The sequence below is a fragment of the Phaenicophaeus curvirostris genome, chromosome 18, assembly GCF_032191515.1.
Source record: "Phaenicophaeus curvirostris isolate KB17595 chromosome 18, BPBGC_Pcur_1.0, whole genome shotgun sequence".
NCBI lineage: Eukaryota > Metazoa > Chordata > Aves > Cuculiformes > Cuculidae > Phaenicophaeus > Phaenicophaeus curvirostris.
In genome coordinates, this window is record NC_091409.1 from 4,360,355 (window position 1) to 4,375,304 (window position 14,950).

General features: G+C 42.2%; 1 protein-coding gene across 1 annotated transcript; it reads left to right on the forward strand.

The window, feature by feature from the left end:
- Window positions 1-68: 68 nt before the first annotated feature.
- NPEPL1 (aminopeptidase like 1) lies at window positions 69-14,412 on the forward strand. Its single transcript, XM_069871870.1, has 12 exons — window positions 69-238; window positions 1,548-1,733; window positions 2,863-3,033; window positions 5,533-5,622; window positions 6,265-6,346; window positions 6,537-6,679; window positions 7,236-7,313; window positions 9,737-9,837; window positions 10,487-10,610; window positions 11,774-11,950; window positions 12,602-12,712; window positions 13,513-14,412. The coding sequence occupies exons 1-12, from the start codon at window positions 89-91 to the stop codon at window positions 13,669-13,671; spliced, it is 1,572 nt and encodes a 523-aa protein (XP_069727971.1). The 5' UTR covers window positions 69-88; the 3' UTR covers window positions 13,672-14,412.
- Window positions 14,413-14,950: the final 538 nt, after the last annotated feature.

Here is a 14,950-nt window from a genome sequence, read left to right on the forward strand (position 1 = left end):
GCAGGAGGCGGGGCGGCGGGGCTGGGCCGGGCAGAGCCCCGGGCAGGGCCCGCCCCGGGCCGGCAGCGGGCGGGGCCGCGGGGGGAAGATGGCGAACGTGCAGCTGGAGTTCCAGGCCAGCGCCGGCGAGGGGGACCCGCAGAGCCGCCCGGTGCTCGTCCTGGGGCAGCTGCACCACCTGCACCGCCTGCCCTGGGCGCAGCTGCGGGCCAAGCTGCAGCCGCGGGTCACCGAGGAGGTGAGGGGGCCGGGCCCGGCCTGGAGCGCCCGCGGAGCCGCCGGGAGAGCTGGAACGGAGCCGGCTCGGGCTGGGGTGGGGGGGGAGCCCGGCCTCGAACGGCCTCGGGTTCGCCCCGAAACGGAAAAGTAACGGGCAGGGAGCCGGCTCGGGGCGGGCAGGGGGTGCAGCCCCTGCCCTCCTCCCGGCGGGGGCGAGGAGCGTTTTGCTCCTGGGGTTTCCTCGCTAGACGTGGGGCAGGGTCCTTTTCTGACTCCTTGCTCTCTTAGGGTGGTATTGAACCACCGTCTCTTGGTTATTCGTCATTAAATCGCGATCATGGAATCACAGAGCGGTTTGGGTTGGAAGGGACCTTACAGATGATCCAGTTCCACCCCTGCCGGGGGCAGGGACACCCCCTAGCTCAGGCCGCCCAAGCCCCATCCGACCTGGCCTTGAACCCCTCCAGGGATGGGGCAGCCACAGCCTCCCTGGGCAACCTGGGCCAGGTCCTCACTGCCCTTAGAGTGAAAAATTTCCTCCTTATGTCCAGTCTAAATCTGCCCCTCTCCAGTTTATACCCATTGCCCCTCCTCCTGTCACCACAAGCCCTTGTGAACAGTCCCTCCCCAGCTTTCTTGTAGCCCCTTCAGATACTGGAATGTTGCTATAAGGTCTCCTCCTCGGAGCCTTCTCTTCTCCAGGCTGAACAAGCCCAACTCTTTCAGCCTGTCCCTGTATTGGAGGTGCTCCAGCCCTCTGATCATCTTTGTAGCCTCCTCTGGACCAGTTCCAACAGGTCCATCTCCTAATTATGTTGAGGATTCCAGAACTGGACACAATATTCCAGATGAGGTCTCACAAGAGAGGAATAGACGACAAAATCACCTCCCTGGATCTGCTGGCCACGCTTTTTTCAGTGCAGCCCAGGACACCGTATGCCTCTGGGCTGCAGGCACACAGCTGTGTGAGACAATAACTCAAGACTCTTAAATCATCCATTCATTTATCACTAGGAAAACTGTCAGCTGAAGAAGGCTCTGAAGCAGCCTTTGCACTAAATGGTGTGCTTTTAAATTTTGATTTGTGTGGCTTAAAAGAGATGTTTGGAATGGAAAGTACATTTGTATTTTCTGGTTAATAAACAGGTTTGTTGTACTTCCCATCTCTTTTCCCTCTAGAGGTTATTACATTTAAAAATGCGTGTATAATTTCTTTGTTTCCAACACCTAAAACCCTGCAATTAAACAGTGCCTACATATAGTGGGAATGAGATGGGAAGAGAAGCCTGATACAGTTCGTTGTCTTTAAATTCTTCTTTTCTCCCCAGATATGGCATTCTGCTTTAAGCACTCTGAATCCAAACCCCACCGACAGCTGCCCTCTCTACCTGAATTACGCCACTGTGGCCGCTTTGCCTTCCAGGGTCAGCCGACACAATAGTCCATCTGCAGCGCAGTTCATCACCCGCCTGGTTAGAAATTGCCTTCCAGGAGGTGTCAACAGATGTATTGTTGTAAGTGGCTCTTTGAAAATGCCTCTGGTGAAACGCCTAGTCAAGTGTTTTCTTGACTTTTCAGGGTTTTCGCTGTATCCAAGGAGACTGGAAGTGGGCAAGTTCTACCTATAAAATTATACTGGCATTTATAAATGGGTTTGCACTGATGGGTAAAACAACAGCTTACCCATGCTTGAGCAGCTGAAGGGAATTAAGGTTGGATACATGTGGAATGTCTTCAGCTAGGAATGTGGAACCTGCAGTGGCTTTTTTCAATTTATGACATTAGCAAGTGCTTTAGAAGATTGACAAAGGCTGCGTGTGAGGTGCTATGTCTGTATTGCATAACCCATGTAAGGTGCCTTGTTTGTGTTATTCTGTGAGTTTTAAAAGTCTTAATGCAAACTAATGCTCCAATGTGAGTCCCTTGCAGGACAAGCTCTTGGACTGCTTTGGTTATCTTTTGTATGAACCTGATGGATTTGGTATTTGCTTCTATGGCTTCTCCACATTAATTCAGATTTCTAGGTGGTTAGAGAAGACTCATGGAATCGGTGTCAGTAACATAATCTAATTATACTCTTCACTTGGAAAACTTATTTGCAAGAGTAATAACTCTACTTAATTTTTTTAACCTTATAGTTAACTTTGAAAATGCCTAGCTAAAACTATTTTCCATTGGTAATTGCTGTAATGAACTTTAGAAAAATATTCTGTATGTTAAAAAGCTTTTGGGTTAATATTACCCACATTCTCATATCGTTTATCTCTTCATTTCATTTGTTTTGAACGCTTATTGGTGGTTCCCATGCTTTTTCTGTCTCAAACTGTAAGCTAACCTGTGTTAATTGTGCTGGTATAATTAAAGTAGTCCAGCTCCCTTATAAGGAGGTATTAATTCCCACACAGTCAAGTCCAGCAGTGTAATTAATTTCCGTATGGGAAAGGAATTGAACCAGTTCAGATGGGAACTGTTCGTACTGCCACCCCATCTGTGCAAAACACAACGTATGAGTACGTCTTGATTCAGACAGCAGTTATTCCGGCCCCCTTCACCAATAATATCACAGGTAACAGATCCTTTTAAGTGTAGTCTTCCATGTCCCTAATGTTGTGTGACTTGTTTCTCCTCTGGCTGGTGTTTCAGATGGTCTGTGAGCGGTCTGAAGTCTTCGCTTCTGCGTGTGCATTGGCCAGGGCTTTCCCATTGTTCACACATCGATCCAGTGCATCAAGACGCACAGAGAAGAAAACTGTAACGGTAGAGTTTTTCCTGGTTGGACAAAACAATGGACCAATAGAAGTGGCAACACTTAAAGTAAGATTTTGATTATTTGGGTTATCAGTTGTTTCTGTTACTCCTTGATTTTTTTTTTTAATTTAACTGGTTGCATGCACAAACACATTTGTCTAAGGCTACATATGCAATAGGTCTTGTAAAGTAACATTATCCTAGATGAAAGTTCCTTGAAACTGATTGGTCCACAGCACCTGTGAGTAGAAATACTGAACGTATTCCTGCAGGAAGGGCTGAAAATGTTATTCAGAATTGAGATTTCAAGGGTGGAAAACACCAAACGAGTAAGGAAAGAAAATTTATTGTGTTTATCATAGATGCAAATAGTGTATTTTTAGCCTTTAATATTACATTGCCTTCAGCATGTGGGCTTCTCAATTTCTGTTACCTGGGCAAAATCTGTGTGTGGCTGTGTGGGTGAATATCACAGTGAAGTCACTAAAAATTGCTTATTCCGGGATCGCATATGGCCTCTGCTATTTCTATCTGATGCACCTCTTTGGCTGTGTTTTTCTCGCATAACTGCAGCCAGAAACATGATGCTAAGAAATGATAAGGAGTGGAGATGAGCTATACATAACACTTAAATATGTCTAAGTTGTCTTTCAATAGTAGATAAAGACTGTTTCCCTTTTGTTTGACTGTTACAGAGAGGGAGCTCCACATCAGATAACTTTTAGTCATTCCTCTTCAAGATCCTAAGTTAAAAGCTTTTCCAAAGTTTGCACGCCAGGTTCTGTGCTTCAGTACAGATGGATGCTGGTCAATCAGTGAGGTTATCCAAACATTCTGGCAATGGATTTGATGAAGGAGACAGTGTTGCTGCATCTGAAATTTGCAGAATTACGGCTTTAGGGTATTTTTTTTCTTTCAGTATCTTTCCTTTCGTACTTTGTCCTTATTCTGTGAACTGAATTGGCTGTAGAAGATGATGCCAGACCAGTTTTCCATGCCCCAAATTAGAAAAAAACATAACTGGTGTCCAAAATAGTTCCTTCAGATAGGTAGATTCCAAACCACTTGGGTTATTTATAACTAAAAAACAAAGCTGAAATTATTTCTACCTCCTGTTTTTCCACTTGATGTCAATGCCAAAACTATTACTGGCTTCCTCCAAGCTTAGTTTTCTCCCCTTAAATTCAACCAACACCAGACAGCTAATGCAGAGCGTGGAAGAGGCCTGTGATGGTATTTTAGTTAAACCTCTTTCTTGGTGTGTTGCTCTCTTTTGCGCCTACTGCATTGTCCAGCATTTTTTATGGGGAGGACTTGTAGGGATTGTTATAGTTTTACAAGGCACTTATTAAAGGCTGGCATTATCCAGATTCTCCAGAATACCCTGGAAGCCAGGCACAGCTTATTTCTGTAAGTCATATTGTTTCCCTCAGACTTGACCTTTGGGTTAGAGCACTTGCATTTACCTGCATGGTTGTAACGGTGAATCACTCCAAACCTGACTTGGCTCCTGATGAGGTCCTTATCCCTTTAGGGGAAGTAAAGTAATCAAAGTAATTGTAGGGAATTGGGCACCATTCCAAAGCAAGCCAAGGTTTATGAGTCTGCTGGGGTAGGGAGTGGAGAGTCCTTAGGCCAGTCTGGCCAAGCCAGACTTCAGATACCTCAGCACAAAGAACTGTCCCACTCATCAGATTCCTTTGGAACACATCTTGACTCGCCTTTCTGCCGTGTGTGGTCTTCAGTGTAGTGCGACTACTGAACAGTTTGAACAAAGTTTCCTAACATCGCCTTTTGTTTCAAGTTGTTTATTCCCAGGAGTTAAAAGTAAAAGCTTGATGTCTAGTGCCCCTTTTGTCCTTTTTACCAGGAGGATCCTTCTTTAAGGAAGCAGCCTCAGCATGCTTTCTCTTGACCATTTTGATTCTGTCCACTCTTGCTTAAATAAGTTTTTACTCAGTCCAGTATATGAGGGTTCGTACCTTGTGCTACAGGAATGAGGAAACAGATGCTTGCATGTCTTACACAGATATGAAATATTCCACGTGCCCCGTAGGCCTGCTATGTAGAATGTGTTACAGTAGTAATCTTTATTGCACTCTACACAGCCACTCTGCCCGCTGTATATAAACTCTGCAGTTTCCTATGTTGTAGATAATGTAATCTCTGCAGGTTTCCAGCCCAAGCAGCCTACAAGCTTGTTGTGACTTCCTGAATTTGCTTGCTTTTATCTTTCTTTCCTCCTCCTCACATTGCCTCCTTAGTCTCCGTTTGATAGTGGAAAAGGCAACTAATTTTGCCATGTGAGTTCCCTGCAGGAAGGTATACAGTTGCTTAGAAATTAGAGCACAGGGAAAAACAAATTAAGTTTAACACATACAAAAAGTAACAGTTAGCTTGGTTGACATCAGTATTGTACAACTGCCTGTGATCGGTTGTGGTAAAGCATAAATGTGCTCCAGAGGAACCACGTCTTGTGTAGGCTGCATAGCACTAAATGCAAAGCTATGCAGAAAACCAGCCAAACCAAGGCCAGTTCTCAGGTGTCCTCGCTTCTTTTTATAGTGTCTGGCAAGTGCTACAGAAGGAGTCAGGCTGGCTGCTCGAATTGTGGATACCCCATGCAATGAGATGAACACAGATAACTTCCTGGAGGTAGGTAATACACCTGATAAATAACAGTTACTGACTGTAAGTCTAGACTACAGCAATCAAGAACTAGTGCTATCTCTTAACAAAACGTGTATGTCAGCAGAGGGAAACACATCAAAGAACCTGTCCAAGGATGCTGAGGCTCTTTCTTTGCCCTTTAATATCTCAGAGAACTTTGATAACTTGGAGGAAGGCAGAGTGTAAAGCTTGGCGTAAGGCACTGGAAGTCAGAAGACATGACTTCTTGATTTGGTCTTTGGTAGTGCTAGTGTTGTCTTAAACTTGATAGCGACAAGACTTTCTGAAATTGAAGTTGTTGTGTTTCCGAATGAATTGTATCATAAAGATCTGGAGAACTGCATCATGATCCAATAGGTGGGACAGCTGTCCTTTACCTCTGAAAAATTCTTTTATTAGTGGAGCTTGAAGGTCAGTTTTGTATTTCATGCCATAGTAAGTCAAGGACGCCCCAATGCAATTAGGTCATTGGAAAACCAGCACCACTCCCAAAATTGTGAATGTTTGTGTGTGTATGTATGCAAAAATCACCTAAAATCCTTATGTAGGTACCCATATGTGCGTAAAGACACAAGTGTGTCCTTCTGATGACTGACTGACAATGTCGTTTTTCTTCTAATGATTAAGGAGATCAAAAAAGTTGGAAAGGATCTTGGGATTACTCCTACCATTATTCGAGATGAGGAGCTGAAAGAGAGAGGCTTTGGAGGTATGTTATGTTGAAAATTCAGCTTTTTTCCTAGCAGTTAATTGAAATGTTTTTCCATCTTCATATATTTTAGCTGCACATTGTTGAAACAATTCTATCACCTATCGTATTCCAAGACGTTTTGCAAAACATAGCCAGATTGCTTCCCACAATCTTTCTTCCCTACAAGCAGTTTAATTCTGTTTTCAAGGTATCTATGGAGTTGGAAAGGCAGCTCTGCATCCTCCAGCGCTAGCAGTTCTCAGTCACACTCCAGATGGTGCTACGCAGACCATTGCATGGGTGGGCAAAGGTATTGTGTATGACACTGGAGGACTCAGCATTAAGGGAAAGGTACATAAACACTTGTTCTTCTGCTGCCGTTGCTTACTGTGTTGTTTTCTGGTAGAAATAGGTCAGTTAATATCTATAGGAAAGGACGATGTATTTATTTGAGTAAACATGTGATCTGTTGCCATCTGTATAGACACAAACTGCCAGGGGAGATCAAATAGAAGTCAAGAAACATTTTACAGAGCAGTTAAATAGCTACCTGATATTTTGTCCTTTAAGTGTTGTCCACTGTAAAAAGAAAGATAGAAACAATGATGTTTAGTTTCTGATTTTGGAGACAGATCCAAAACCCGTGTGAGCTTGCCTCAGTATGAATGTTGTAAACAACCTTTTTCTTTTTTCTTTTCTAACAAATTAGCAGTAGAGGTTTAGTATTTTCCAGTTCTAAGACAAGATCCACCAATAAGCAGATGCACGTATTCTGTGTTTCTGTTGTGGTGGAGCACTGTCAAGACCAGAGTTAGGAGCATCAGAAATACTAGTTTTAGCAGGCATTACAGTGGAATTCTCTTTTAAAGGATTAAAAAAAAATAAATCTGTGGTTCTGTTTGAACAGACTACTATGCCTGGAATGAAACGAGACTGTGGTGGAGCAGCTGCTATTTTGGGTGCCTTCAAAGCCACTGTAAAGCAAGTAAGTAAAATGTGTTAATTGATATCATGTAGCCTGGTATTGCCAAGGAGCTGTCTGGCTTCTGGATATATTCCCAGATATGAGGGCCAGTCTAATCCTGAAGTTCTGACCTGCCATCTCTGTTGATGATCTTGAGCCACTCTGCTCTTTCTGCTATTTCAGGAAAGTATTTCAAATCTTTACTGGGATCTTGAGAATTGTGAGAAATTCCTTGAGTGCTATATTTTATTTTATTTTTTTAAGAGTCTTTCTTGAATTTTAGGGTTTATTCTGCAGACTGAGTGGTTTCTAGTTCTTCAAAACAGATTTATACCTGAGTTATCCAGTGCTAGTTTTGTTTAAACTGTAAGATTTGGGGCAGCTGTCGTCCCCTTAGGAAAGAAGGGGATGAGTAGCTCGGGGGTATGAAATCTGTCCATATTCCAAATCCTGTGCCAGTTCTCACATTAACCTACAGGGGAAGTGGTATCTCTAGTCTCATCAGGAGCTGTGTGTCATTTTTTAAAATGGTCGGAAAATAGTAGGGGGCCTGAGAAGAAGCCAGGTATTGAAATGTGAAGAATTTAAGAAATGCATATTGCACTCTAGCAGTATGAACTGGGGAAAAGAAGTGGCCACTGCCAAAAAACCTCTGCCCTCTCCACAAATCTAGTGACTGTGTCTTGCTGACAGAGCGGCTATTGCCTTGAAGAAGTATCCAAAGTTCAAAGAACATTTACTGCTGCAGATTAATGCATAGATCTGATGGAAGCTTTGTCCAGGGGAAGATCAGTGCCAAATTCCCATTTCTCAACAGTTTTGCTCTGTGCTTTGGCCCTAGCAGCATGTTTGATGTGGAAATATTGTAAACTTCACAGTTATCTGCAGAGACTTAAAACTGAAAACAGATTTGTCAGCTGCATCCCGGGCAAAATGGCTGGTTTTCCATAGCAGAGTTCTTTGGAAAGTTAGATCACACATGTGCAGAGGACAAGAGGTAGAACTTACACAGAGCTTTGGGAGAGTTTGGGAAAGCCAGATGTGGTGTGTTCTTTCAGTGAGTCGGTCCCTGTTTCTGAAGTAGTTTTATGTGTAAATATCTGCAGTGAGAGAAGTTGCATTCACGATTCCAGTAGGTGTGAACCTAATTGATCTGTCACTTCACGTGCAGTTATTTTAACAATGAATAAACTGGCAGTGATTTGTTTGAACAAACTGAGTCTGAAGAAGCTGTCATGCCTCACAGGAAATCTGTGCCTTTATATGTGAAAACAAAGGAATCATCTCACTACTCAATTTTACAACCTCATGTAAGAAGACCTGTTAATGAAATCCCTGGGGAAAATGTATTTAGACAGGCGTGCTAAGAATTTGTTGTCACTACTGTTTCAAGACTCTGTTTTTTAATGCTCTTAAGAATAATATCAAGCTGGAAGAGGTTTAAAATAGCTGTTCTTCATCTCAGAGACTGAATTTGGAAACGTGTTTGATAGAAAGCTTAGTGGGAAGAGGGACAGAGGTTATTATCCATCTTCAGAAAATATCTGGCTTCGTACTCTTCGGCAGTTTTGCGGTGGGATTTAAAAAGGCTGTGAATAGCAGAATTATGCAAGTCATTTTTCCTAGACATACGCATTTCATGCATTGTGGGTTCCCAACACGAAGGAGAAGAGAAAAACATGGTCTTACATTTTTGAATGGGAGCAGGTTTTCACTTCTTGACAATAGGTTAACCACATCTCCCACTTGGAGGATGAAAATTTGGTGCAGTCCAGTGGGAGATTGTCAGTAGAGTGAGGGTTTTGCTGCACGGTCTATTTTGGAAGAGCAAAAGGTCATAGATAGAAGGTGATCTCATCAGCAATGCTGTTTGCTCACTGGCTGGACAAGAGTTACTTTATGGTTTCTAGATGCTGCCCGTTATTTTGAAAGGTTTTGATTGTTGCATTTGCCCTTTAGACTTCGGAGCACGAGCTGATTCAGCAAGTCCAGATTTCTTCAGCTACGGACTTTTATCAAGAGATTAACAGTAACACTGCCCCTGGTTTCCCTAGGAATTTGATGCTTTTAAGGCTTGCCGTCCTGGTTGAGGAGGAGCTATGTTTTTATTTGTTAAATGCTGCTGGCTCCCTTTCTGTTCCTAGGATCACTTGCAACTGAAAGAAGATTGTACTGATCAGTTGACAAAAGGTTTCTAGATCTCTTCCCCATTTGTGTCTAGCACGCACGCAGGCTTTCATTCACTCTCCAGTGTTACATGTTAGTTCCTCCTGACCGTTTTGTATAGCTCTCGGCCTCATCTTCGGGATATAAGACATTAGTGACACATTTCCCATGTAATTAGTGTCATTGCTGTCAAGAAGTTGTAATCTCTCATTGATTTCAGTCCCACTAAATTAGCTTGATGTGAATCAAAAGCTGTTTCTCTCTCACTGTTGCTACAGGGTTTTAAAGACAATCTTCATGCTGTTTTTTGTTTGGCCGAGAATGCAGTCGGACCACGTGCAACAAGACCTGATGATATTCATGTTCTTTACTCTGGAAAGTAAGATTGTTTCTATTCTTTTCACAGAAGCATTGAGAGGAAATGCCATCTTTGGTTCACTTTATCTGAGTACCATGTAGCTTGTGAACCTGTTTTTCATCAGCTTCTCTAAATATTGATAATAGCATTTCAGACAGCCATAGCATTGAGGTTTAGTATGCTTAGAGTTTCCTCTTGAGTATATAAATGCAAGTTAGAATACATATCGTGTATTGGAAGTTTCGGTGAAGCACACAGGTTTATGCTTTTCTTCCAGTAGAGCCAGTTTTCTGTATCCCTCTGTAGTCTATGTTGTCTAAGTTGTAGAAGCAGACTAGCATTGTATAAGAACCTCTTGTTGTTTTAAGCTGAGTATGATACTTCCTTGCATTGCAGTAGTTTGTAAAGTCCCAGCTCAGTATTCTAGGTATTGTACAGGCCCAACAAGCAGACCTGACCGTGAGGGCAATACTATTATAACCCTTTTCCTTGTTTGCTCTGTCTGGATCCTTGCAGCCAGGGAATAAGCAGTCATACAGACTTCCAGAGTCAAGTAAGAAAGCAACATTAGATTTGAGTCTGCTTTCTCATCCGCTATTCCCGTCCAGATAAATGAGTCTCAACTTCCAGCCCGAAGCACAGTTGTATTAAATGCCCTCTTTTCCTCCAGAACTGTGGAAATCAATAACACTGATGCAGAAGGTAGACTGATACTGGCTGATGGAGTAGCTTATGCATGCAAGGACCTTGGAGCTGATATCATTCTTGATATGGCCACTCTTACTGGAGCTCAGGTATTAATAAGGAACTGTTAGCAGACGGGGGGCATGCATCCTTTTACTGTCTGTGCATCACACACTTGTTGCTGCTGTCTTGCTGGTCTCTGGTGGAAGGCAGATGCTGTGAGCCATTGTGACGGAGGACGGCTTCCAAAACTTGTGCAAGAGAAACTTGCCAACAGCATCCCCAGTAAACTGTAATCCTCTGTGCACATAGCGTGTGCCATGAATGTGTTACATTTATAACTGCATTACTCAGGCGGGGCTTTTTCTGTCCTTAATGCAACTTTTATGCTTTTACATACTTAAAGAAAAAATTGAATTCTTCTAATGACAATAGCAGCTGATGTAAGCGATCCAGTATTCAATGTTTGCAATTCAGGAGCTGTATAATTAGCAATACTGATTCGATGATAGCAATTAGAAATTTTCTTGTCCATAAAATGGCTTATATTGTATGTCATACACAGAATGACACAAGTTCAAATTTAAAGCTGTTGTTTTGTTGTAGAAGGTTGTCTTGATGAGCAGAGATTTTTGTGGTTTAATTTTATAGAAAATGAAATGGTCTTCTTATCAGAAGGAAAAATGATGTCAAATTTTAGACGCTTTAATCTTGCACACGTTGGTGTAAACATCAATGTTCTGAAAGTTTCTTGTCCTGCAAAACTGATGTGATGGGTGGCTTCTGGGTTTTGTATATTTGGAAGGAAGCAACCTTTCCATTGAATGAGGATATTGCATTCAGACTGCTTGTGTGATTGATACTTATCACTGGGGTATCCTCCATTTCTGTGAGTGTTAAATATTTTATTTCTAATTAATTGCTGATTTAGTCTTATTTCTAAGGATAAATAATTGAAAAGTTATATATTTTGCTTGCTCAATAACTATAAAGACATATTTTTTGTAGGACAGTGGTTTGAGTAGGCCAGACAAATGCAGACTATTTTGCTGCAGAATGGATTTTCAGAAGTTTTAAAAGATTCAGCAGTAGCTACAATGTCTTTGTCTACACTTATAATTCTACCTTCTTGTAGAGTAGTTTTAAGATATTTTTTCTTGGTGGTTTTGGTAGGTGGAAAGTAGCTGTTAATGCTGAGAGGGAGTAGTATAGAATTATTCTACCCAGCACAGTTAAGGTTAATCCTTCCTGATTTTGTCTTATATCTCACTAGGGAATTGCCACAGGGAAGTATCATGCTGCTGTCCTTACCAATAATGAAGAGTGGGAAAAGGCTTGTGTTAAAGCTGGTAGGAACTGTGGAGACTTGGTCCATCCTCTTGTGTATTGCCCTGAGCTCCACTTCAGTGAATTTACCTCTGCTGTAGCTGACATGAAGAACTCCGTGGCAGTAAGAGTTTTCTTTTTCTTTTCAATTTCATTTATGACATAAAAATGTGTGTTTTCTAGATAATGCGCTGGCCTGTTGATACCTAGCCAAAAGCTTTTTGTACTGTAATCTTCTATAAATGGGCCATGTAATTGTGGTCTTCAGGGTCTTTCACCAGGGGATTTTGCAGGCTGTATGTCACTGCACTGATATTTAGTGTAAATTTTAAATAGGGTAGCCTGCTGCAAAGGTACCTTTGGGCTGCTTGCTTTTTAAACATGGCCCTAATATGAATCCTGAATTCTTGGATGGAAACTGTTTAAGAAGCAAAGACAGGTATTTGTCAGATCATACGTAATCAGCAGATACAGAAACTGGGAATGCAGCAACCAGGAAATTGAGGGCAGAGGCCTTGGGGACTGCTGCAGCTGCTTTTACTGCGTTTGAGAGTTAAAATGTGCAGTTAAGTTCCTAAAACACTGCAGAAAGGAGCTTGGGCAGAAGAATTGAGCTATCAGGGATCAAGTCAAAGGATTTACAGTATAGCTGGTTTGCAAGACTGTTCATTAACCTTTGAACTAGGTTTGCACAACTATATTTTCTGTAAGCGAGAATAAAATATTGACAGTTTCTCTTCTGATACGACTAACTGTATGTTCATTGTGTCTGCAGGACCGAGATAATACCCCAAGCTCCTGTGCTGGGCTCTTTATTGCTTCTCACATTGGCTTTGACTGGCCTGGAGTCTGGGTCCATATAGACATTGCTGCGCCTGTTCATGCAGTGAGTATGGTCACATGAATTCCACAATTTCCTGGGCAAGCAAGCTGCGTAAGAAAACTGCTTGTGCCTGCAGATATTCTGTATTCTGTGCCATCAAAATCGGCACCAGAGAATTAGGAGGAGAAGAGTTCTTTTGAAAAGGATTGGCTCTTCATCTGCATTGGGAATGTCTTCATTTTGGTAGCTTCATTTGTTTGTATTTTTCATTTTGAAATATTCTGATGGTCACTTTAATCAGCAACATCTTTGATGCTGTAAACTTTGACAACTTGCCTGCTTTCCATTCGTGGCAATAATCCTAGCCTTCCATTTTTACCCATATTGTTTTAAGATGATTGACCAGAGTTGATTATCCTGCCTATTGACCTGCAGCAGAGAAAACATTTGTTTCCTCCTGCAGTTTTCCCCTCCTCCCTTTGAATGAAGGATTGTGCGTATTCTCTTTTTTTTCCCCTAAAAAACAGGCCAATTTACTCCTCCCCCTCCTTTTTTTTTAAAAACAGGCTTGCTCAACTCACACTTCACATCCATGCTCATGCTGGATGGAACATTCCCTGCCTTGAACATTGCTTGCATAAATCCATGCCTGAGTCAGTGTGAGCTCTGTTCTCATGTGAATCAACTGATGTGTTGGTTTAATCTAACTGGGACAGATTCCAATAGCAGTAGGGATACAGAAGCACAAGCTGAGCAGGCCTGTCAGGGATCCCAAGTGTTGAGTGAGCGGGTGAATTAAAACTGGATTCAAATTATACAATCTGAAGCATGAATTGCTCTCTGTTTTGTTTTTTTTCTTGTAGGGCGAACGAGCTACTGGCTATGGCGTGGCTTTGTTGCTGTCCCTATTTGGAGGGGCATCTGAAGACCCTTTGCTAAACCTGGTGTCCCCTCTAGGGTGCAATGGAGACTCTCCTGCTGAAGATATGGAGAGGGATTCCAAAAGGCGGCGCCTGGTTTAATGTGCCCGCAGCCCTAAGTGACAGGGTGCATGGGTTACCTCACTTTGCACTGATTCATTCTCAAGCAATGAAAATGTCACGCATCAGAAATTGCCATTTTTTTTACTATCATTATAAGATTTATTACTTGTTTCTGACAAAAACAGCCTGATTTCTTGGTTTTTTTAAATTATTGGTGCACACAGTTGCTGAACAATATCAGTGGTGCAGAGTCCAGGCTCAACTAACTGTATCAGGAAGAGGGCACATCCTCTGCTGAGCTCCTCACAAAACCTAACTTAAGTGCATTAATGCATGAGAAGCTCTCTCTAGTCTGAAGAAGCAACTGCAGCTATTGCTAACAAAGCCTTTTGAATTACTTATTAAATGTGAGGTGGTATCAGACATTTCTGCAGGCGCCTCTACATCTCAGAACACAGAACAAGGAGAAAAAAACTCTGTAGGCTTGGCTTATTCAGTGACAGTTTAGCTTAGCAGCAATGGAGATGTAATGAGAAAAGGCCTATAGTTTTAATACGGTGCTGTTTCTGCATGTTTAATGTTTTTATGACCAGTAAAAGTCGTCGAGAGTGGTCCAGAACATCTCTACGTAAATCTTTCACATACAGATTACAGAATGTATTCATGTTAAATGAGGAAAAGAAAAAATAGGGGGACTGTGATTGAGTAAAATCGGTTTACAAAGCAGAGTGGCTTCTTGCCGCTTAATAAATTTATTATTAAAGCAGCTTACATATCCCATGTGGTGTTTCATGGCATTATTTACATTTCTGAGAACACAGAGTGCTCCGAACGTTTGTGTGTGACATCATTGCTCTGTTCAAATTCCTTTTCGCAGTGTTCATCTGAAAACAGACCTAACAGTAACAGCTTTTCCTGAATGGTTTGGGGCAGTTTTGAAGAACTTACACTAATTTACGTTGTTTGACTCAACAGTAATCGGGGATGCGCAGGATTAGTTTCTCTATAAGCCAGTCACAAGGAGCTTACAATAATTTGACTGGGACACTCATGGGAAATTACTTGCCCCAATTTATGTAATGTCAGCAGCAGAGTTGGGAACAGAGTGACCAAGTTTTAATCATTGCTGGTCCCTGCCCAGTGGCTCGAGTGTCAGCCTTTGGAAACATTTCTTGGCTCAACCCAAGCGTTGACGGTGAAAAATCCCACCCAGCACACACTTTTGGCTGCTTTGCAGATAAGTCAAGCTGAGTTGTGATGAATTACACCTTTCCCTGTGTCAGAGGTGATCTCTGGGGAGAACCAGTCGTAGGTTTTA